The sequence below is a fragment of the Gigantopelta aegis genome, chromosome 6 (assembly GCF_016097555.1).
Source record: "Gigantopelta aegis isolate Gae_Host chromosome 6, Gae_host_genome, whole genome shotgun sequence".
NCBI classification, from domain to species: Eukaryota; Metazoa; Mollusca; class Gastropoda; order Neomphalida; family Peltospiridae; genus Gigantopelta; species Gigantopelta aegis.
Window position 1 is genome coordinate 44858829 of NC_054704.1, and position 23108 is coordinate 44881936.

Sequence of the window (23108 nt, forward strand, 5' to 3'; positions counted from 1 at the left end):
GGGTATACAACAAACGTCAAAGTAAACTTGCAAACACAATATTACAGTGGAAACAGCTGTGATGAATTGTACTCATGAAATAATCAGAGATGAATATAAATATAAAATAATAAATATAAAACAATAAATATAAAATAATAAATATGAAATTATCTTCAAAGAACAAAACAAAAATGAAACATTATGATTAGACCATCGAAAACATTTTTCATTACTTCACACACACACGCACGCGCACACACACACACACACACACACACATCACATCACACACACACATCACACACACACACACATCACACACACAAACACACACACAAACACACATCACACATCACACACACACACACACATCACACACACAAACACACACACACATCACACACACATCACACACACACACACATACACACACACACATACACACACACACACACACATCACACACACACATACATATCACACACACACACATCACACACACACACACATCACACACACACACAAACACACACATCACACACACACATCACACACACACACACACACACACACACATACATCACACACACACACACATCACACACACACATACACACATCACACACACACACACACACACACACACACACACACATCACACACACACACACACATCACACACACATACACCACCACCACCACCACCACCATCACCACCACCAAAATTAGCACCTAACTATTCACACGATTTATCACTTAGCATTTAAAAAAATATATATATATATATATATATAAATAAATAAATAAATAAATAAATTTATATATAAATAAATAAATTTGTAAATAAATAAATAAATGTATAAATTAATTAATTAATTAATTAATTAATTTATTTAATTAATTATAAATAAATAATTGTATAAATAAATAAAATAAAATAAACAAAAAACACAAGATATACTTGAAAGCATTATCACAGATATCAATGCCTGTTTACGTAACCATTGACGACCCTGTACCGGGACAAACAGAGCATATAAACGCAATGCTCACCGCATTTCTTGTATGTTATTATCGGGAACACTTAAGATCCTTTGGTAATTGTGTACTGAAGTCACGAAGGCACGTTTTATGATCCGTTGCCAAAACCCGAGCCGTGATCTCCGATAAATATTCGTGACGCTAATGTAATCAGTTGATTGTTATCTACACGGAAGTTCGTGTGGTTCCAACCTGTTGCATCGGGAAGTGCACGTTCATTGGTTCGCACGTCGTGTTCGGGGAATATTAAACAGATTTATTATTAAACTTGGTAAACAGGAAGATCTTCCATTTACAATAGTGAGTGATGAAGCATATATATATACGGTCTTATAATTATATACGGTTGATTATGTATCAGAACTTAGAAATAAATGCATTCGTAATACGTTGCTAATAAAATAGAATAATGTCCCTTTGTTTTCTTTAAAGGGACATTCCTGAGTTTGCTGCCTTGTCAGATGTTTCTGACTAATAAAATATTTCAACGATTAAACTTACATATTAAATATATTTTCTTGTTTAGAATATCAGTGTCTGTATATGTACTGTTTCTGGTCGTCTTAATATTTGTAAGAAGCCCAAACTGGATTCTGTCTTCAAATAATTTCGTACGTACGAAAAAAAATAATAATTAGGAAATAGAATGAAATTTAACCTAGTACAAATATTAGAACGATCAGAAACACGTTTAATATACAGCCACTAATATTTTATGCAGAAAAATATATTTGATATGTAACTACAATCGTTAAAATGTCTCTGTTAGTCGATAATATCTTAAAAATTTAAGCATTCTTAAAAATAGCTTGTAACGTCAGATATTGGGGTCAATATTAAATTTTCAATGACGGATTTTTCAGTTTTTATTTCCATCGACATTTTTGTGGTGTTTCTGATTTTTAAGAAACAATTTAATGACTTTGAAACTCTAAGTTTTGTTTGTTTGTTGACTGTTGTTTGTTTTGTTGGGGGTTTTTTTGTTGTTGTTTTTTTCGGGGGGGGGGGGGGGGTTACTTACTTAAAGTTTTGGAATCATTAATCAAATCAAATTTGACTGGAATTTTTAACTTTTGTTTTTAATTTTGGGATACTTTCTTTACTATCTTGGAGAGATTTATATAGTTTATGATAGGTTGAGCAACTAAATTTGAATATTTATAGTTGAGAATTTTAGTTTTTATCATCAGTACTTATAGACTATAAATATAAATATATATAGACCATCATAACTTTCATTATTTCCACGAAGCATCTCACAAGTTTTCCAGCTTCTACCGATAAGGCTCATATGAATGGCATCTTTGTCTCTTTTATCTCAATCGTTCTTACTTGTATTGATTTTCTGTTACCATGGTAAAAACACACACGAACGCACACTCACACACATATGTGTACACGCATACATGCATGCATGCATGCACACACGCACGTACACACATTTATCGCATTGAAATTGTAATATTTAAGAGAAATTCTAAAATTAAGATTGGCTTGAGCATATATACCCGCATAAATATATAAACGATTTGATGTGTTTAAAATTATCATTGAATATCATAAAAACGCTTTAACTCATTTTTATTTTTATTTTTTAAATATTAAAGCGATTCACACATAAAAAAGAGATTTTACGAAAAGGGTGCGGTGGAGTGGGGGAGGTACCACAATTATGTTTGGCAGGTCTGTTAAAATTTAATTCAAATAATTCCACAAAACGTTTTAAGTAAATACATATTTTATTGTCTGTAAATTATATGTTATAAATGGATAGTGAATGGTGAATACCAATTAATCGTGCGTTCAGTGGGGTAAGCGCTCGCGATATATCCAACATGATGTATACTGAAACAATGGTGGGCGTTTACTTTCTTTTACATGTCACATGTGCTGGAACAAAAACCCGGTTGTGTTCCATGTGAATATTTCTGGGGCAGTTCTCTTATATTCATCATGTTGAGTGGATGGATATAGTTTAAGAGGTAGAGCGCTCGCCTTATGTGCAAAAGATCATCGAACTATCCATCGATCTTGGTGGACTAATAATGGTGTCTCCCGTTCTAAGCAGTGTCTCATGTCTGGTATCATCAAAAGTCATGATATGTACTGTCCTGTCTATCAGATATCCCTTGCTGTTATTCTCTCTCTTTTCTCTCTCTCTCTCTCTCTCTCTCTCTCTCTCTCTCTCTCTCTCTCTCTCTCTCTCTCTCTCTCTCTCTCTCTCTCTCTCTCTCTCTCTCTCTCTCTCTCTCGCTTGACCTAGTGTAGAAATAACCACCTTAGACACCAAATAGCCGTGGTTTAAAATGTGCTGAAGTTTCTTTAGACAAGTAGTGTTTTTAATTCCTTTCTTCAGGTTCAGCAAAAGCATGACATAGTCCTCTGTGTTTAGGACGAACCACTAGTATAGCAGTGGCTCCATATTCATAAACGTATTTAAGTCAACGTATGATACTTATCTCTATACTTAAGTAGGTAGATAAGTAGCATTAGTTGACTAAAGTCCGTTTATGAATACGAAGCCTAAGTTTTATTTATAACATTGTTACGAATTAGTCGTTTTTCAAGCTGACAGGTGTAAATAAGGGTTTCTCTTCCGTATCATTTTCAACTGTTCTGCAAATAAAAGAAGTAAAAATACATAATTTGTACCTTCGTGGTGAAACATAAAATTGAAGGGTTTTTGGGGGGGGGATAATTATTATTATTATTATTATTATTATTATTATTATTATTATATTATATTATGATTATTACTATTATTATTATCGTTTTTATTATTATTATTTTGGGGGTTTTGAGGGATGGCCTCTGTTTAGTTTCATTAACTATTAACGCTGAACCACCAGCGACATTGTTGATACTAGCGCATACACGCATCAATTATTGTTTTTACTAGTTAAATAAAACCAAATGACATATTATGCATATTTGACATGGACTATAAGCAAAACCTACTTGTATTTTCGAAACCACCGTATCGCTGAGCCAATTAGAATGAGACTTCCCATGATAATCAAAATAATCTGCATGACGTGGACGATATTCATTGGTAGTTCAAGTCTTGCTTTAAATTTGTTGGCCAAATCGTCATCAATATACGCACTCTGAAATATATGTGTAGGTTGATTTGTTACTCATTACGTATTGCATGACCCGATGTAAGCACATTTCGCCAAAAGCTAACATATTAATAGATAAACTGAATGACAATTTTAAATAGAAAAATAGAGGTTCCATTTTTCTCTTTTAAACTTTATGAAAGTTCCCTACATTTCTGTAACAAACTTTATTGCCATAAAAATTAAATTATTTGTAAATGTTTAGTCTATAGGCAATTTTAAAAAATACCCATGAACAACAGGTGTGATATATATATATATATATATATATATATATATATATATATATAGATATATAGAGAGAGAGAGAGAGAGAGAGAGAGAGAGAGAGAGAGAGAGAGAGAGAGAGAGAGAGAGAGAGAGAGAGAGAGAGAGAGAGAGAGAATGTTTGTGTGCGAGCGCTCGCAGTATTTGGTGTATGCATGAATCTATGCAATGTTATCACACACACTTTGTTCAACAGCGTAAAATCTAAATTATATGGGACAATTTTTTTTATCTGTATAAGATTTACTTGGTTTTTTCATTTGAAAACCATCAAGCGTTTCAGCAGTCTGTATTACTCTATACAACTCGACATTTCACCGTGTTACTACTAAAGAGTACTGGTTTATGACAGAAGCCACGGTTGAGGAAAATACACGTCGGTTGGATTATAGCCAACATTTAGTTTTTCGGTTTTATGTTCTAAGTGTTGGACGATGGTGGAGGTAATTTATTATATTTTAACTGTTTAAGAAAATGCAAGAAGGAATCGCAATACATGAAATAAACGTGAGAAATAATACATGAAATAAACGTAATTCTGAATAGTGAGTCGGATTACAACATATATTTATTTTAATTTTAATTTGCTATAGACTATTTTGTGTAATATATATTATAAAAGAAAACAAATGTTCAGTATAATATGTATTTAAAATTGTTTTAAAGAAATAATTTCCTTTGACATGTTTTAGTTGATCATCTGAGAGGAATAATTGCTAAATCAGTTGTTTCTTTCTGATGATGACCTGAAACATGTCAAAGGAAATTATTTCTTTAAAACAATTGTATATATATATGTGTGTGTGTGTGTGTGTGTGTGTGTGTCTATGTGTGTGTGTATATATATATATATATATATATATATATATATATATATATATATATATATATATATGTATGTATGTATGTATGTATGTATGTATATTCATATATATATATAACATTAATTGGGCTCAACGTAGAGGTCGTAAAAGGATAACAGTGTTGTACAAAATTTCATTAACGGGAATATCCTGAGTTTGCTGTATTGCAAGATGTCTTAGACTAATACAAATTTGTAACGACTGGTATTACATATTAAACTATTTTCTTGTTTAGAATATCAGTGTTTCTATAGTCAATGTGTTTTTGATCGTCCTAATATTTGTATGTAGTCCAAACTGGATTTGGTATGCCAATAATTTCGTACGTACGAAAACATAATAAATTAGGAAATAAAATTAATTTGACCTAGTGCAAATACTACGACGAACAGAAACACGTTTAATACAACGACTAATATTTTATTTATAAAAATAAATTTTGCATGTAATTAGTCTTTAACATGTTTCTGTTGGTCGACATCATCTTAACAATCAGCAAAAAATCTAAGATAGTCCTTTTAAACTTATATCAAGAATATTATACGTAACGAAAAACAACACACTATTTTTTTTAAATTAATTTACGCAATTTAATGTTTGCATTTATGTTTTGTTTGTTATTTTAATAACGTTAAATTTAAACCTTAAATGAAATATGCATCATAAAATATATAATATTTGTTCTATATTTATATGGAAAATCTGCCATTTCGACAAAATACAAAAAAACAAGCTCTCTTACAGTATAAATTTGTAATGCCATCTATGAAGACATCATTTATTGTTGGTGTTTTATGTTAAATATTTTATAACACTGTATTGTTTCTGTAATACCAAATAAACACTGGTTTTTTTAATGATTTCTCCCTCTACCGTCTGTTTATATTCTTTAAATTATTTATAAAAAATGTATATATTCAAAACCGGATTTTTTTAAGGTTTCAATTTCCAAAACTTTTATAATTTTCATCCTTCGTTAATTCAAACTAAAATTATTGTCGAAAATACTTTCTTGCATACCAATCATTCCTTCATTCAGAATATCTAAGCTGTTTAAAAATATCAAAATAAAAAGTATAGCAGAAGGGTTCACCTTGAACTAGATTTTGAAACTTTTTTCAGTTTTGATTCCCTGAGTATTCAGTGAGTTAAACGTGTTATAAAACTGTATACACGGTCGATAAAACCTCTATGATCCCTACCTCGTTGAACCACACAATGGGCATGTGCAAAGATCGTATATTGTGCAGTCCCCTGGAAAAAAGCAAACATTTGTTAAAAGTTAATTGCTCGTGTATTCAGTAAACGTCACACACGCACATTATGTTTCAAACATTAATCGGTCTTTTATGATAATGTCACCTATTAGATGAAAGATGTGGAGTCACGGCTAACGGGGCCAGAGTTCTGCAAACGGATATTTTAACCATATATGTCCCTTACAAATGCAAAGTAACAGATAGGAAGGAGATGTTTTATTTGACGACGCACTTAACACATTTTATTTACGGCTATATGGCGTCGGACATATGGTAAAGGACCACACAGATAATGAGAGACGAAACCCGCTGTCGCCACTTCATGGGCTACTCTTTTCGATTAGCAGCAAGTGATCTTTTATATGCACCATTCCATAGACAGGATAGCATATACCACAGCCTTTGGTGTACCAGTATTGGTGCACTTGCTGGAGTGAGAAATAGGCAAAGTAACAGAGAGAAAGGAAATGTTTTATTTAACGACGTACATGTACTCAACACATTTTATTTACGGTTATATGGCGTCGGACATATGGTTAATGACCACACAGATAATGAGAGACGAAACCCGCTGTCGCTACTTCATGGGCTACTCTTTTCGATTAGCAGAAAGGGATCTTTTATATGCACCATCCCAGACAGGATAGTACATACCACGGCCTTTGTTACACCAATTGCGGAGTATTGGCTGGAACGAGAAATATCCCAATGGGCCCACTGAGGGGAATCGATCCTAGATCGATCGCGCATCAAGTAACAGAAAGATACTGAATAACAAAAGCATCACGAATACTTTAATATATATTTTTATTCGTGATAAAATGAATTCAATAAATAGATTTTCTATACTAGAATGTTCCTAAAATATCTATAAGACATTGATAAAAAAAAAATTAAAGTTTGTTCTGTTTAACGACACCACTAGTGCACATTGATTTATTAATCATCGGCTATTGGATGTCAAACATATGGTTATTGTTGACAGTCATAGAGAAGAAACCCGCAACATTTTTTCTTTAGTAGCAAGGGATCTTTTATATGCACAATCCCACAGACAGGATAGTACATACCATGACCTTTGATATACCAGTCGTGGTGCACTGGCTGGAACGAGAAATAGCCCAATGGGCTCACCGACGGGGATCGATCCCTAACCGACCGTGCATCAAGCAAGCGCTTTATCATTGGGCTACGTCTCTTCCCTTGATAATTTTAAAAGACATAATTATAATAATAATAATAATAATAATAATAATAATAATAGCATTTTCAGTGACTAATTTAAAATAATTTAAAGAAAACTAAATTAATATTGGCGTTTATTTTGTTGTTCGGTATATTGCAACATTTCAAACTTGTTTTAAAATGTAAATATCTAATTGAATTAAGCATCCATTATAGTAAATGTTTAATTATATATAGAGGATACTCCCCGAGTTTTTTGTGATATAATAATTTATCAGCACGAGTTGATAAACGTATGAAATCCGAGGCTTGCCCATGATTTTTATACTTTTATCAACGAGTTCAGGGGCGTAGGCTTGGGGGTTCAGGGGGTTCGGACGAACATACACACACACACCGCTGAAGCAAATGGTCCGCTTTCAGAGCTAAAACATACAGGTTTATACAAATGAAATGGAGTTTGTGGTAGTGCAAAAACTAAATAGAAATAGGATCCACTTGGTTCGTATTCGACCCCCCCCCCCCTCCCCCTCCCAGTCCAGATCACGCTACGCGGATAAGAAATACAGAGTGATTATCAATTATGATATCACAAGCACTTGGTTCGTATTCGACCCCCCCCCCCCTCCCCCTCCCAGGAGTCTATTAAAATTACAGCCTTGTAAATATTGTCGGTTCAATTTTGACAGTGTGTGAGTGTAAAAGTAAGACTACAATATCTATTCTAAATACATAAATATTCTAAATAGACCAGAGATATCTCCAATCCCTTTTCCCGTGATACCTTTTATAAAAGTTGCTGTTTGGTCAGCGGGGTTTATTTTCGGGGTTTTCTTGTTCGGTTTTTATTTTGCCCGAAGAAAGAGGAACATGCCTCCGTCTGAACGCCTCATATCCCCTATTGAAATTCTTGCATAATTGGTTGTTCCAACTATAATTATTTAGGAAAAAAAGAGTAAATCTTTGAAAGAAGTCATGTAGGGGTATATGGCATATAATACATTAATTGTACCTTCATGTGTAGATACGGGTTTGCAAAACGACACTGTCATTCTTTATTGTATTATTAATGTAACGAGAGTATGTTTAGTCAAAAAAACAAGAAGGAAAAAAACACACCCAGAAACTAAGGTGTGGAGTGAATACATAATGACATGCGCAATGTAATCTTATAATAACATAGTTGAAACTAACCCTACAAAGACTGAGCAAGGTACAAACAACTCGAAGTTTCGATACAATAGACGGTCTTTGAATAACAACTTAGATATATTTTTTTAGATAATATTATTAGAGATGAACGATAAATAGAATCTGTATGGTGCAGTGCCTCATACTGTTTTGCTACCAAGGCCAGTTTAAAAAGAAATAAAATGTTTGACATCCGTGTAAAATGTCATATGTTTTGATAATCTACACGAACGATAATTGTTTTGTTTTTTTTATTTAACAACGCCACTAGAGTAAAAAAATTTTTTTATCTTATCATCGGCTATTGGACGTCAGACATATGGTCATTCTGACACTGTTTTTAGAGGAAACCCGCTGTCGCCACATAGGCTACTCTTTTACGACAGGCAGCAAGGGATCTTTTACTTGCGCTTCCCACAGGCAGGATAGCACAAAGCATGGCATTTCTTGAACCAGTTATTGATTACTGGTCGGTGCCAGTGGTTTACACCTACCCATTGAGCCTTGCGGAGCACTCACTCAGGGTTTGGAGTCGGTATCTGGATTAAAAATCCCATGCTTCGACTGGGATCCGAACCCAGTACCTACCAGCCTGTGGACCGATGGGCTAACCACGACGCCACCGAGGCCGGTCTCACGAAAGATAAATGCGAGCGATAAACGCGAGCGGTATATTATGATGTTCTCGCTGTTTTTATATGATACATGAACCTTTTTACACATTACTGTGACTTTTTAAAGCGACTCTCAAAGTGCCATTGTTAAGACGTTGTCGAATAATATTTCATTTTAACTTATTTTTCGTGCTGATGTCCAATTAAGGTTCAAGCACGCTGTCCTGTGTTCATCTGGGCTGTCTGTCCAGGACAGTGGGTTAGCTGGTTAGTGGTTAGTGGTTAGTGAGAAAGAAGAGGGTGTAGTGGCCGTACACCTACCCACTGAAACCTTAAGAACTCGTTCTGGGTTGGAGCCGGTACCGGGCTGCGAACCCTGTACCTACCAGCCTGTAGTCCGATGGTTTAACCACTGTGCCACCGAGGCAGGTGCCGAATAATAGACTTTTTAACGACTGTAATTACATATTAAATATATCTTTCTGCATAAAATATCAGTGGCTGTATCATTATGTCAATTTTCATTTTAGTTCCTATTATATATTTTTCTTAAGTACAATATCCAAATTCAATTTGGGCTACTTACAAACAGTAGGACGAGCAGAGAAACACATTGAATGTAAAAGAAAGAAAGAAATGTTTTATTTAACGACGCACTCAACACATTTTATTTTACGGTTATATGGCGTCAGACATATGGTTAAGGACCATACAGATTTTTGAGAGGAAACCCGCTGTCGCCACTACATGGGCTACTCTTTCCGATTAGCAGCAAGGGATCTTTTATTTGCGCTTCCCACAGGCAGGATAGCACAAACCATGGCCTTTGTTGAACCGGTTATGGAACACTGGTCGGTGCAGAACAGAACAGAACAGAACAGAACTTTATTACACTCAGGCCGTTCCACAACGGCTTTAGAGGAACATACATAATAAATAGTATAAACGTGACAAGATGGTTTACAGGAGGATGAAATAATAACATATGATAATACATAATACATAATACTTGTATATGATATTAATTGATAATAACTGTAACATTAGTAATATTAGTATTAGTAGTAGTAGTAGTAATAATAATGGTGGTAGCAGTAATGGTAGTCGTAGTAGTATAATAATAGTAGCAGTAGTAGTAATAGTAATGGTAGTACATGGTACAGTAATAATAATAATAATAATAATAATAATAATTGTAATATAGCTAGGAAACAGTTTTGATTGTGACATGAGTTATTCAGTTACAAGGACGTTTAAAAACCTGGCAAATTACATTTATAAATTTCGCCAACTTCTTTAATACACTTATTTTCTTACTGCTCATTAGTTCTTTGAATTTGTAGGTGCTTGGTCTAGTATAATAATACGGATGTAAAAATCTTACTCGGGAATTATGAAAAAATATACATACAAATAAATAATGGAATTCATCACTAATGTCACTTTCATCACATAAAGTACACAATCTGTCTTCAAATAATATGTTATTCCACCTTCCAGTTTCGACAGGTAAATAGTGATTTGACGTTCTAAATTTTATAATTAATCTCCACAACCTTTCGGGAATTATATTTAAATATTTTTCAAAAATGAGTTCTTTAAAAAGTTGATAGGTTTTGCCTCTTGATGACATTGATATGCTATTATTCCATATTTGTAAATATTGATCATTTTGCCTAATTTTAATTTGTTGTGAGAGCCAAGTTAACGATAAAAAGGTGTGTGATATCCAAACATCGCTCTTTCCTAAATGCTCCAAAATATTTTTAATACTAGTGAGCCAATTATAATTTATTCTATTTGTAACATGATCTGTCAACATAAATCTGTATAGAAGAAATGATAATTTTGATTGTTTCCCTGAAATAATGCGTGCCCAGTAACAAACCATTCTTCTTTGAATATTTAATTCCACGGGCACTTTCCCCAATTCTCCGTATAACATAAATAATAGGGTGGATTTTTTTTGTTGGCAAGATGTGTCGGAAGAAATTTATTTGAACAGAATCGCATATATCGTTTTTTCCATATCCCCAAACTTCGCAACCGTATAACAAGATTGGGAGAACCATTGATTCAAACATTTTAAGTTTACACTCAATCGATAGATTATTGTCTTTAGATTTCGCCAATACAAAATACATAGTTTTAGTTGCTTGATGTTTTAGTTGCTTGATGCAAGTGCAAGTCATCCCATTACCCATTGAGTCTTGCGGAGCACTCACTCAGGGTTTGGAGTCGGTATCTGGATAAAAAATCCCATGCCTCGTCTGGGATCCGAACCCATTACCTACCAACCTGTAGACCGATGGCCTAACCACGACGCCACCGAGGCCGGTACATTGAATGTAAAGACATTGATATTCTAAACAGGAATCTGTATTTAGTATGTAATTTTAGTCTTTACAAAATTGTATTAGTCAGAAACATCTTACAATGGCACGGAGCGGGACGTAGCCCAGTGGTAAGGCGCTCGCAGGATGCGCGGTCGGTGTGGGATCGATTCCCGTCGGTGGGCCAGTTGGGCTATTTCTCGTTCCAGCCAGTGTACCACGACTGGTATATCAAAGGTTATGGTATGTACTACCCTGTTTGTGGGATGGTGCATATAAAAGATCCCATGCTGCTAATCGAAAAAGAGTAGCCCATGAAGTGGCGACAGCGGGTTCCCTCTCTCAATATCTGTGTAGTCCTTAACCATATGCCCGACGCCATATAACCGTAAATAAAATGTGTTGAGTGTTGAATTAAGTACAACATGTGTTCTTACAATGGCAGCAAACTAACGACAGTCCCTTTAATGTTATTCATTGAAGACTATATTTATTAGGGGGCGGGACGTGTTCCAGTGGTAAAGCGCTCGCTTGATGCGGGGTCGGTCTAGGATCGATCCCTGTCGGTGGGCCCATTAGGTTATGTCTCGTCCCAACCAATGCACCACGACTGGTATAATAAAGGCCGTGGTATGTGCTATCCTGTCTGTGGGATGGTGCATACAAAAGATCCCTTGCTACTAATAAAAAAAATGTAGCGGGTTTCCTTTCTATGACTGTCAAAAAGACCATATGTTTGATATGTAATAGCCGATGATGAATAAATCAATGTGCTCTAGTGGTGTCGTTAAACAAGAGAAAGTTTATTTATTTATTTACGATATTTATTAAGTTGGCTATATTAATATTATGCTTTTAACTATACATTTAATATAGTTCTTATGTTACACTAAAAAATACCGTATAATGACGTATTTGATGTACTTTCGTGCGTGTGGTTAACTTGTAACTAGAAAAAAGGCATGCTATTATACTGCCAGTACTGCATACATAATATTGTTTTAGTTTTAAAGTTTGTTTTGTTTAACGACACCTCTATAGCAAATTGATTAATTAATCATCGGCTATTGGTAAATCTGACTTGTAGTCATCAGAGGAAACGCGCTTCATTTTCCTAATGCAGTAAGGGATCATTTATATGCACTTTCCCACAGACAGGAAAACACATACCACGGCCTTTGACCAGTTGTAATGCACTGGTTGGAACGAGAAAAAATCCAATCAGTTGAATGGATCAACCTAGGTCGTTCGATCCTGCGACGCAAGCACCTCAAGCGAGCACTCACTCGACTGGGCTAAATTCCGCCCCATATTTATTAGAGCTCGAAGCCGCCTCAGACGGCGGAGTCCTATTTTGTTTACTTTACACGGTAGTATTGAGTTACGTTAGCATATATATCAATATTAAAATTCAGAACATGTCCATGCATTTAAAAACGATGTATGCCACTTCAAACACCGTTTTGTGTTGTGCGATAAATGTGTATCTTACCTACGGTCACAGATACTTTTAAAATAATAAATAAATAAATAAATAAATAAATAAACCTTCTGATTATTCTGTTCAAAACACAAAACATCATGAACTGTATTAAAACAAAATTTAACTACAAAATTTAACAAATAAAACAGGCGTAAATACAAACTCTTTAAATTATGTGACATCAATGTGTGTGTTTGCTAAGTCGTACTTACAAGTCATTAGTTCGTAAGCGCCAAATAGTCTAATAAAATTATACGATACACCAACATGTTCGACAAATACGTTAGCCCAACTTGTAAAAGCACTAGCCTCAGACGTCGGGCTACCGGACTTATCGAACATAGCATTGGAGTATCGTACAAATGTTAAATCATTTGCCCGACGCGCTACTGCTTAAAACATAAAAAAAACAAAGGTCTCAGAGCTTCACTGATAAATATTAAGTAATTTGTGATCCATGTATAAAATTAATCTACCTACCAGTGTATTTTTATTGAAGACTAATTTACACAGCAAACAAAATAAATGTTTACACCAAAACAATCATGGCTGTACCTTGTATATATGAGTGACCGTTGGAGTAATACATAATGCTATCCATTCTGTATATTATAATGTTAGAGCATCTGTAAATACAGCTGAGAAGTTATAAATACAGTTGACAAACATTATCAAATCTATTAGATTCAGGAAGTTAGCACTTTTAGATTGTTGGATATAATATGATATGGAAAGAGACGGATGTTTTGCTTGAGCATTATATTCAGCAGAGTGTCGAATTAGCAGCTATTAGGTACAATTCGGTAATTATGAAACCAACTTACTTGATAATGGAATTGTTTGTAATATGAATTCCAACTTGAAAGCGGAAGACCATTTGAAACGGAAGGCCGGTCGTCTGTAAGAATATTGATTGAAAAATAAAGATAATAACAAAAACACACATGCACAAGAACATACATAGACATACACAGATCGATAGACATATAGATAGACAGACAGATAGACAGATAGAGAGACAGATAGATATATAGATAGATAGATAGATAGATAGATGGATAGACAGACAGACAGACAGACAGACAGACAGACAGACAAATATATATATAGATAGATAGATAGATAGATAGATAGATAGGTGTGTATGTATTTATTTATGTATGTATGTATATATAGCTAGATACATACATACGTACATACATACATACATGTAGGCCAATAAATATATATTGATATTGATCTATATTTTTGAATAGGGTGATTAAAAAATCCCACTTTTTAAGATGAATAGCGAAAAATGTATATAATGCAGAAACAATTATTTGGCTCGCGGTACAAACGTGATGTCCAAACATTCTATACCAATGAGAACTTGCTCGACATTTTACACAAACAGTTTATTTTATTATGTATAAATGGCGATATCATTTTATAGATGACTTACTTTTAAAATGTCTAGAGGTACAAAACGTGATGTCAGAAAATTCTATACCAGTGGGGACGGGATGTAGCCCAGTGGTAAAGCACTCGCTCGATGCGCGGTCGGTGTGGGATCGATCCCCGTCGGTGGGCCCATTGAGTTATTTCTCGTTCCAGTCAGTGCACCACGACTGGTATATCAAAGGCCGTGGTAAGTACTACCCTGTCTGTGGGATGGTGCATATAAAAGATTTCTCGTTGTTAATCGAAAAGAGTAGCCCATGAAGTGGCGACAGCGGGTTTAATATCTGTGTGGTCCTAAACCATGTCTGACTCTATATAACCGTAAATAAAATGTGTTGAGTGCGTCGTTAAATAAAACACTTTTTTTCTTTCTATACCATTAAGAACCCACTCATCATCTACCGTGTGGGCTACAAACGATGGCACCACACGGCTGGGGTTTTTTTTACACAGCCCATAATTCTTTTCTCTAGGATAAAATAACAAAAATGTCTTAGTGTTATTTTTGTCCCTAACGTTTTAAAATTTCCTTTTATGTCCACAGATTGCCACCCTATGGACTGTTCAGTTTGGGACTGTCTCTCTAAGAATGTCGACAGCAGTAGTGCAGACAATTTAATTTATAGAAGAGTTTTAAACGACAATCTAAGAAATAAAGACGTTTATTTCATCTTGGAACAAAAGACTATGGACTGTAAAAAAAATGGTGGGCTAATCGACCATCTTTTTTAAAACGTACAGTATATATTGAGATATATTGAGTATATGTTCTCACTGGTATAGCTTCTTTTTCTTTCTTCTGGGTGGGGTTTGTTTTTTGTTTTGGGTTGTTGGTGGGTTGGTTTTTTGGTTGTCGCTGTTGTTATTTAGTGGGGGTTGCTTCTTTTTTTTTTCTTTTTTTTTACATCAATTTTTGTATCAAGTATTTGAAAGTAATCCATGTATCGAAATGGAAATGTTTTCCGTCAGCACACTTGGTGATCGATGCCTGGTCACGTAGAGTGGGTTCCAACCAATACCCGTGGCCGTACTTTCTACTCACAGGTTCTATATCTATAAAGGAACTGTGTTGCTCTGAATTCGGATGCAGACCATCGACGCCATGAATAACATCCGGGTCAGCTCCCAAGAAGTGAGGAAACGATAATGTTCCTGATGAACCTGGAAAATAAGCAATGGAACGCTGGCTAAAAATAGCAGAACGTAAATAATTTACAGACAGGCAAACGGGTAGACAGATACATAAGCGTACGAGACAGAAGGGCAGGGGGGGGGGTAACTGCCCCCCCCCCACCCTCCCACCCAGTGCTGCAGCAAATACTTAAATTCGAGCAAAAACCATATAGATAATCGGGCAAAATGTGCTAACCTGAGACCTTTTTACCATGTATCTCCATCATCATTCCACCCGCAATATTAGCAATTGCGTAGTAATTCGTTTGTAACCCTATATAGTTGTTTGACAGTAACGTTAATATGAATAAACGTTGTTATCCAGATTCGGGCATTTTAGTTTAATTCAGGCAAAAACCAGCCTGCTCCCCCTACCAATATGGGAGCCCGTACGCGTATGGACAGATAGATCAACAGACAGACAGATATATATCATGTTTTAGTTACAGTGAAAGAATTACATATATTTGTAAAAACTGTTGTGGTTGTTCTTTTTTTGTCTTCTTCTTCTTTTTTTTTCTTCTTTTTTCTTCTTTTTTTTTGGGGGGGGGGGGGGGGGGGGGGTGTTGTTGTTGTTTTTGTTTTGTTTTTTTGTACTACAGCCATATTCTCACTGTGAATGTTTGCAAACGACACCTTAGCACATGGTTGCATTGCCTATTGCTTGGTATTTAACATATGCGACGCCTGGTCTGGAATGTTAGGACATTAATCCACTGCTAACGTGGGTTATTTATCCAATTAGCAGCAAATGAAAATAAAGCACCTGCGTTCTGTGATGACCTGTGCTATAACAGCCGCGGGCTGGGAGAGGAGGCATTGTGACTGAATAACAATTCAGGTGGGCAATAAAAAAACATGATTATTCCTGCTAACTCGGAGCAACCATTTTGTTTCGTTTTTGTGACGTCCGGTGGTATATCTTGGGGCGAAGTGACGTCAGCTCCGTCCATCTCCTCTTAGTGCAGCAGATATGTGACAAAATTGTGCCTTTTATGATAAAAGCATGCAACTTTGCATGATGCTAGGACATACCCTAGAGACAAAAATTAGATATAAGGACATTGCAGATTTGTCCACTGGGAGCCATGGCGGCCATTTTGAAAAATGGCCGCCATGACTAACGCAAGATCCAATGCAAGTGTCTGAATTTACCATATTTTGTGTCCTTTTTAGAACTAATTACACTGATTTATACATATGTCTATTGTACATGATGTAGAGGTGATATTTTATACAAATTTCAGGGACAGTTCCGGAATATAATTAAACAACGTTATTTTTTTCCCCCTCATACATACGTGTGCAATCATTCATGGTCATACTACAGCCGCCAGTAGTAGGGGTGTATAGTGGGTGGTTACACGTGCCTCTTAACAATGCTGACTGGCCTCGGTGGCGTCGTGGTTAGGTCATCGGTCTACAGGCTGGTAGGTACTGGGTTCGGATCCCAGTCGAGGCATGGGATTTGTAATCCAAATACCGACTCCAAACCCTGAGTGAGTGCTCTGCAAGGCTCAATGGGTAGGTGTAAACCACTTGCACCGACCAGTGATCCATAACTGGTTCAACAAAGGCCATGGTTAGTGCTATCCTGCCTGTGGGAAGCGCAAATAAAAGATCCCTTGCTGCTAATCGGAAAGAGTAGCCCATGTAGTGGCGACAGTGGGTTTCCTCTCAAGATCCGAGTGGTCCTAAACCATATGTCTGACGCCATATAACCGTAAATAAAATGTGTTGAGTGCTTTGTTAATAAAACATTTCTTTCTTAACAATGCCAGAAGTAACTACTGAACACTCCCCGAAGAGATCACACTAGGCCAACAGCTAAAAGCTGATGAGGAATGGCAGCCTTGAAACACTTCCTTTTCTACAACCATATCTAATGAGTTCTCTACATGCATTGGTAGCCCTAGGCAAGGTTGTGTTACCTTGATGTCATCCTTATTCATTTGGTGGTGGGAGTTCTGGTGCACAAACTAGCATCTGACCCCAACAGCGTGATGGCTGGTACATTGTCCTTTTCACATATTTTAGAAGGGTTGCCTTTGTAGGAGGTATTTGATCGAGTACTCTTTTTAGGAGGGTCGAAAAGCACAGGTGGCGCTTGGTGTTGTTGTTAAGGCACCAACAATTAGTGTGACTTCATTTGCTACTTTCCAGATGGCCCAACTTCCATCATTGCCCTTACTACCGAATGAAGACAGTAAAGCCATGGAACATGGGCAATAAAAGGCACCTGTCTGAACCCAAGACATGAGATATCTCATGGACAGCCAGGTATCGAAAATGCCCAGTACCAAAAGCCACCCAGAGTTCAGAGATATTGAACAGTTGCTATGGTGCCAAGACGCCAGTGTGTTCTTCACTGACAGCATCAGCTACATGAAGCAATATTCGTGTGTCTGCCTCCTCTTGGGTATATCGGGCTATACTGGCGACATCTCTTGGCTGTTTGCATAGGACATTTTGAAGATGTGTGCCAGGGCTAGAGCTGGGTGTGCAGGACGTTTCACCAAATTATGTATGAAACTTCAAACATAGTAGAAACTGAGATATTTTCAAAAATAATATCAATTATGACATAAGAATAATTTCGCCATATTAAAATAAAATTAGCCATGTGTCCAAATGACCTGACACTCTGTTTCCAACAGAACTGATTTCTTGGTAAGGTAGGAAAACAGTTCAGTCTTAGTAATCCATGCCAGGTTCCAGAATTTTACTCAATGGCTCCATGTGCCTTTTCCTCTCATGTTTAAAGTGCTTGAATTCAGACTAGTTAGGTTGTAAACATCCCAGATGACATCATTCCTTATAGCCTATTGTAATTGTGATACCAGATATGTGAGGAAGATCTGACCTGCATATTCATGGAAATTCCTAGTTTCAACATGTTATTTACAGCTTCACCATCAAGGATGCCTACCTCAACAGGAGGTCTGTTAATATTGCAATCTGATGTAATAAGCTCCTCTAGTACACAGTACACAAGGGGTCAGACTCAGTTTCACTATATGTGGCAGTGATGATGGCCAGGCTTGAATCTCGTGCTAAAACAACTCATCCAAGTTGCCAACCTTTACCTGACAAGCAACGTCAAGTCTGGGAAACTGAGCAGACATTTGCTGTTGTACTTTGGATTTATTTCGAACTGGAGGATGTTTGAAGAGCGGCAGAAATTCTCGATTGGTTCTTGGATGGATTTTGTCTCTAAAACATGCTGTTCTTTCACAAATATTCCATACTTATCCTGTCCTAACGTCTCAAATCTGCGCATGGTATAAACAACAGCATGGTCTGCAGTGTATTGGCCGTCTAGTTTCTGTAGATTATCATTACCTTCACAAAATGGATCCCTTCTATGGTATTTGTCAGTGACTTGACATCTCAAAGAAATGATTTCTGTGTTTGTTTGGTCTGTTCATGATGTACCGAATTTGCTGCCTTCTTCTGACTCATCTCCATGGATGACTCAACTATTAGTCGAGTTATCTCTGGTCCACATACCATCCAACACCTAAGAACTGTCGGATTCTCTGTCAGGCTTATAGCTCCACCATCACCTTTCACAACAGCGTTATGTTGGGTCTAATCAATGGTAATAGCAGGGAAAAGTCTTCTTGACCATCAACCTGATTTCTAAAATTCGGAATATAAAAGAAGATGACATTCTTTAAGTGTTACCAAATCTCTCAAATGGACTGGAATCCATCTGGCATAATTTGTGTGATGTAAGGCAAAGAAGAATGGGGCAATGTTGGTCAATGTATCAATGTACAAAAGAAACTTTGTCATCTGGATTGCAGGAACAAAGATCAAGACTTTCACTTCCAGCTGAGAACCATGAACCAAAACTAAAACTGGGGACTTGCTATAGCTCTGATACTTCACCGCTCTGATTGACATCAGATGTTTGTCTTCTACAAGTCTGCGGCTGCACCATGTAGGAGTATGTGCAGGCTACAAGCTGTAACTTGATGAGCTTTATGAGTGTGTGTTACATTTGTAGCTTTTAAGAAAGAATCTGCTATAACTGCAGAGGCAACTCCAGCCTGTACAAGGGCATCTGTCCAACCACTGCCATCAAATAGATCCCTTACCACCTTAAGGGCTGTCGTATCAATATGAAGAGCACCAAAGAAGGATTTAAGATGTATGCATGGAAAAATTGTAAGAAAAGTTAGGGGTTTTTTTAACGACACCACTAGAGGGCATTGATAGGCTATTGGATGTAGAACATTTGGTAATTCTGTTACATTTTTCAGTTAGTAGCAAATGATCTTTTTAATATACAAGTCGTGGCGCACTGGCTGGAACGAGAAATAGACCAATGGACTCACCGACAGGTATTCATTCGGAAACATTGTAAGAAGGTGCAAAATTACGACACAGTCATGACTCTTTTTTATTAGTACTGTACGTCCTGTACTACTTATAAAACAACAAATCATATATATTGTGAATGAAAGTAATTAAAAAATAATAATTTGTTCTCTATTTGAATTCGGTGATACTATAAATTGATAATTAAAATTCAGAAATGATTAATTAAGGAACAAATAAATGGGGAGAAACGCTACCCTTTCCCATAGACAATTCTCTCTCATTCAGGATATGCTCTGGGATGTTTAATAAACTACACCTCTATATGTGGAATGGACATACCTATAAAACAGTTTAATACGAACTTTGTAAATACTTGCACTATAATTATATAAGCTATTTATTGGCAAAGAACACATAGACACCATAGTTTCTTAATTATTATAATTTCGTTTGGCTCATACTCTAGATTTGTCGTTGAAATCAGCACCCCTACATGATGTGAAAAGGCATATTGTCACGGGGATTCTATAATTCCCGTAACTGAATAAAACACGATTATCAAAATATCTCTCCTAACTGTATATCTATTAGATCTCTCTGTAACAGGCTGTTAAACCCTAGTATGGCTCGTCTCTAGGTATGATCAGAGATACGATCTTATATAAAGTATATATTAATATAGCACGTTAGTTCTCTAGAAACACAACAAAAACACAATACACTTTGGAATCTGTATTAATCTACGCTGACAAATGTACAGCCGTAGTAGTTAATTAATAACAACAATAATAACAACCCAGAACTGATCACTTAATTAGTTAATCTCTAGGTGTCTAGTTACACAATATGCGAATCACTTCACCGTTACACCACACCCACACGTGTGATAATTGAGAAACGCTTCCAGGAGAAGTTAATTAATAAAGGAATTACAACACCATTCCTAACTGGTTAATTTTTAATTAACCCTTACTACTCGTTCAGTAACGTGTGAGAATTTAGGAACGCTTCTTGGGGAACTTAATTAATAAAGGAATTACAGCTCTATTCCTAACGGGTTAATTTTTAATTAACCCTTAACTACTCTTTCAGTAATCTTGTAACACAGAATTAATACTTATCACAATAAAGACAATAACCTACAGTGTACCTAGGTCGTCTAGGATGACTGGCTAAGCTTTATATTACCAAATACTCGTATAATGTTAGAACAAGAAGTCTACGATTTACTTCGTCAGATGACCGAAGACACTGTCTAAAGAATATTGGTATAATACAGTATTAAAATATTTAAAGTCACATCAATCACATCAAGGTTATACACAGAGCAGAAAATATATAATTACCAAAGTCCCGTCTGAACTAATATATTTCGTTCAGTGGACGACGTCCGTGATCCCCTGGAGCCTTCCTAATTCGTTCTCCTCGATATCTCTAAAACACTAGCTATTTATTATAAATCAGGATTTTGCCTGGGGGTACAAGGCGGTACCTCACGTATCATCTCATATTCCAACTCTACTAGAGTCGGTATATTTCTCTCTGATCGTCAGACTTACTGACGCCATCGTCGCCAAATCACGGTTGTAAAAACCGCACTCGCAGAGGTATTACGTAACTACTCGCCACATGGCCTCCGCACCTGGCTAAGGGTGTGTATTAGGCGTACCGATCGAGGACTGTCGCGCAGAAGTATTACGTAACAAGTTGCCCATCTGGGCTTAAGTGCAATTAAACTGCACACGGCCCTCTAACACAAGTAAAATCGCCACAGGCGAAAACAAATTTAAGAGCATGTTCCGTGACACATATATATAAATCAACGTCATTAATTGTGTAAAGAACAAAAAGTAAGCTACATTCAATCCCCTGCATCAAGTTGTGTTGTGACCATGGCGGCCATTTTGAAAAATGGCCGCCATGGCAACTACAGGAAAAATCTGCAATGTCCCTATATCTAGAAATAACTATTTTGGTATGTTCTTACTTCATGCCAAGTTTCATGCTTTTATCATCAAAGGCACAATTCTTCTACAATTTTCACCAATCTGCTGAACTATCTATATCTATGCACAGTGTAAACAAACGCTCTAATTTACGACAAGGCGCTTCGCCTTCATCAACCTGACTTGTAAAACAACATAAATGACTTGATAGTATAAAAAAAACCTATTTAACTAAATATATTTCAATTTGAATCAATAGAACAAAATGGAGTTATAGTATTTTTCTTTTTTTAAAAAAATCCAAAGAACTAAAGGCCTGTTGGTAGAGTACGTTCGAGCAAAAACGACCACTCACGATACCCATGTGATACTTTTCTTTGGGACGACGTACTTGGTCACTTTTGTGATTTTAGATGGGAAAGTCTACTTAATCAAGGGTTTTACAGAATTACTTACAGTAATAAGGCAGGACGGCTGATAATGTCCATTGCGATTCGAGGGGTATCCGTGCGGTTATCACACAATACCCTGCGATCTTAATAAAAGAGGCACGTCTTTTTAGTGTGTCTAGGCACAGTGTCTGGGGACCGTCTAAATATACACCTGCCAATCAGGAACCACAGGTACAGGCCAATGAAAGAAAAAAAACAGTTAACCAAGAAAACACTCCGATTATTATTTCAGTACATGGGCTAATTTATGTACAAAACACAATACAGTTATTTCCACACTTTGACAATGGTGGTTTATTTTGTATCGAAAAATAATATATAATTGTTGCTGGCTTACTGGGATGGCTATTATTACAGAACATTGCGATGCATCCGCAAAAATCAGGTATGGTTTGTTTCTTCAGTTCGAAAACTAATTCCTGACG

The 23108-nt window shown here is 36.1% G+C and overlaps 1 protein-coding gene across 1 annotated transcript in view; it reads right to left on the reverse strand.

The window, feature by feature from the left end:
• Nucleotides 1-2743: 2743 nt before the first annotated feature.
• Nucleotides 2744-23108, reverse strand: part of LOC121375492 (platelet glycoprotein 4-like) — a 39440-nt gene continuing 19075 nt past the window's right edge. Inside the window, exons 9-13 of the mRNA XM_041502967.1 lie at nucleotides 15826-15944; nucleotides 14165-14238; nucleotides 6478-6529; nucleotides 3982-4130; nucleotides 2744-3639 (exon numbers count right to left, since the gene is read on the reverse strand). Coding sequence (XP_041358901.1) covers nucleotides 3576-3639; nucleotides 3982-4130; nucleotides 6478-6529; nucleotides 14165-14238; nucleotides 15826-15944 — 458 coding nt within the window. The 3' untranslated portion in view covers nucleotides 2744-3575. The remainder of the gene's footprint in view (nucleotides 3640-3981; nucleotides 4131-6477; nucleotides 6530-14164; nucleotides 14239-15825; nucleotides 15945-23108) is intronic.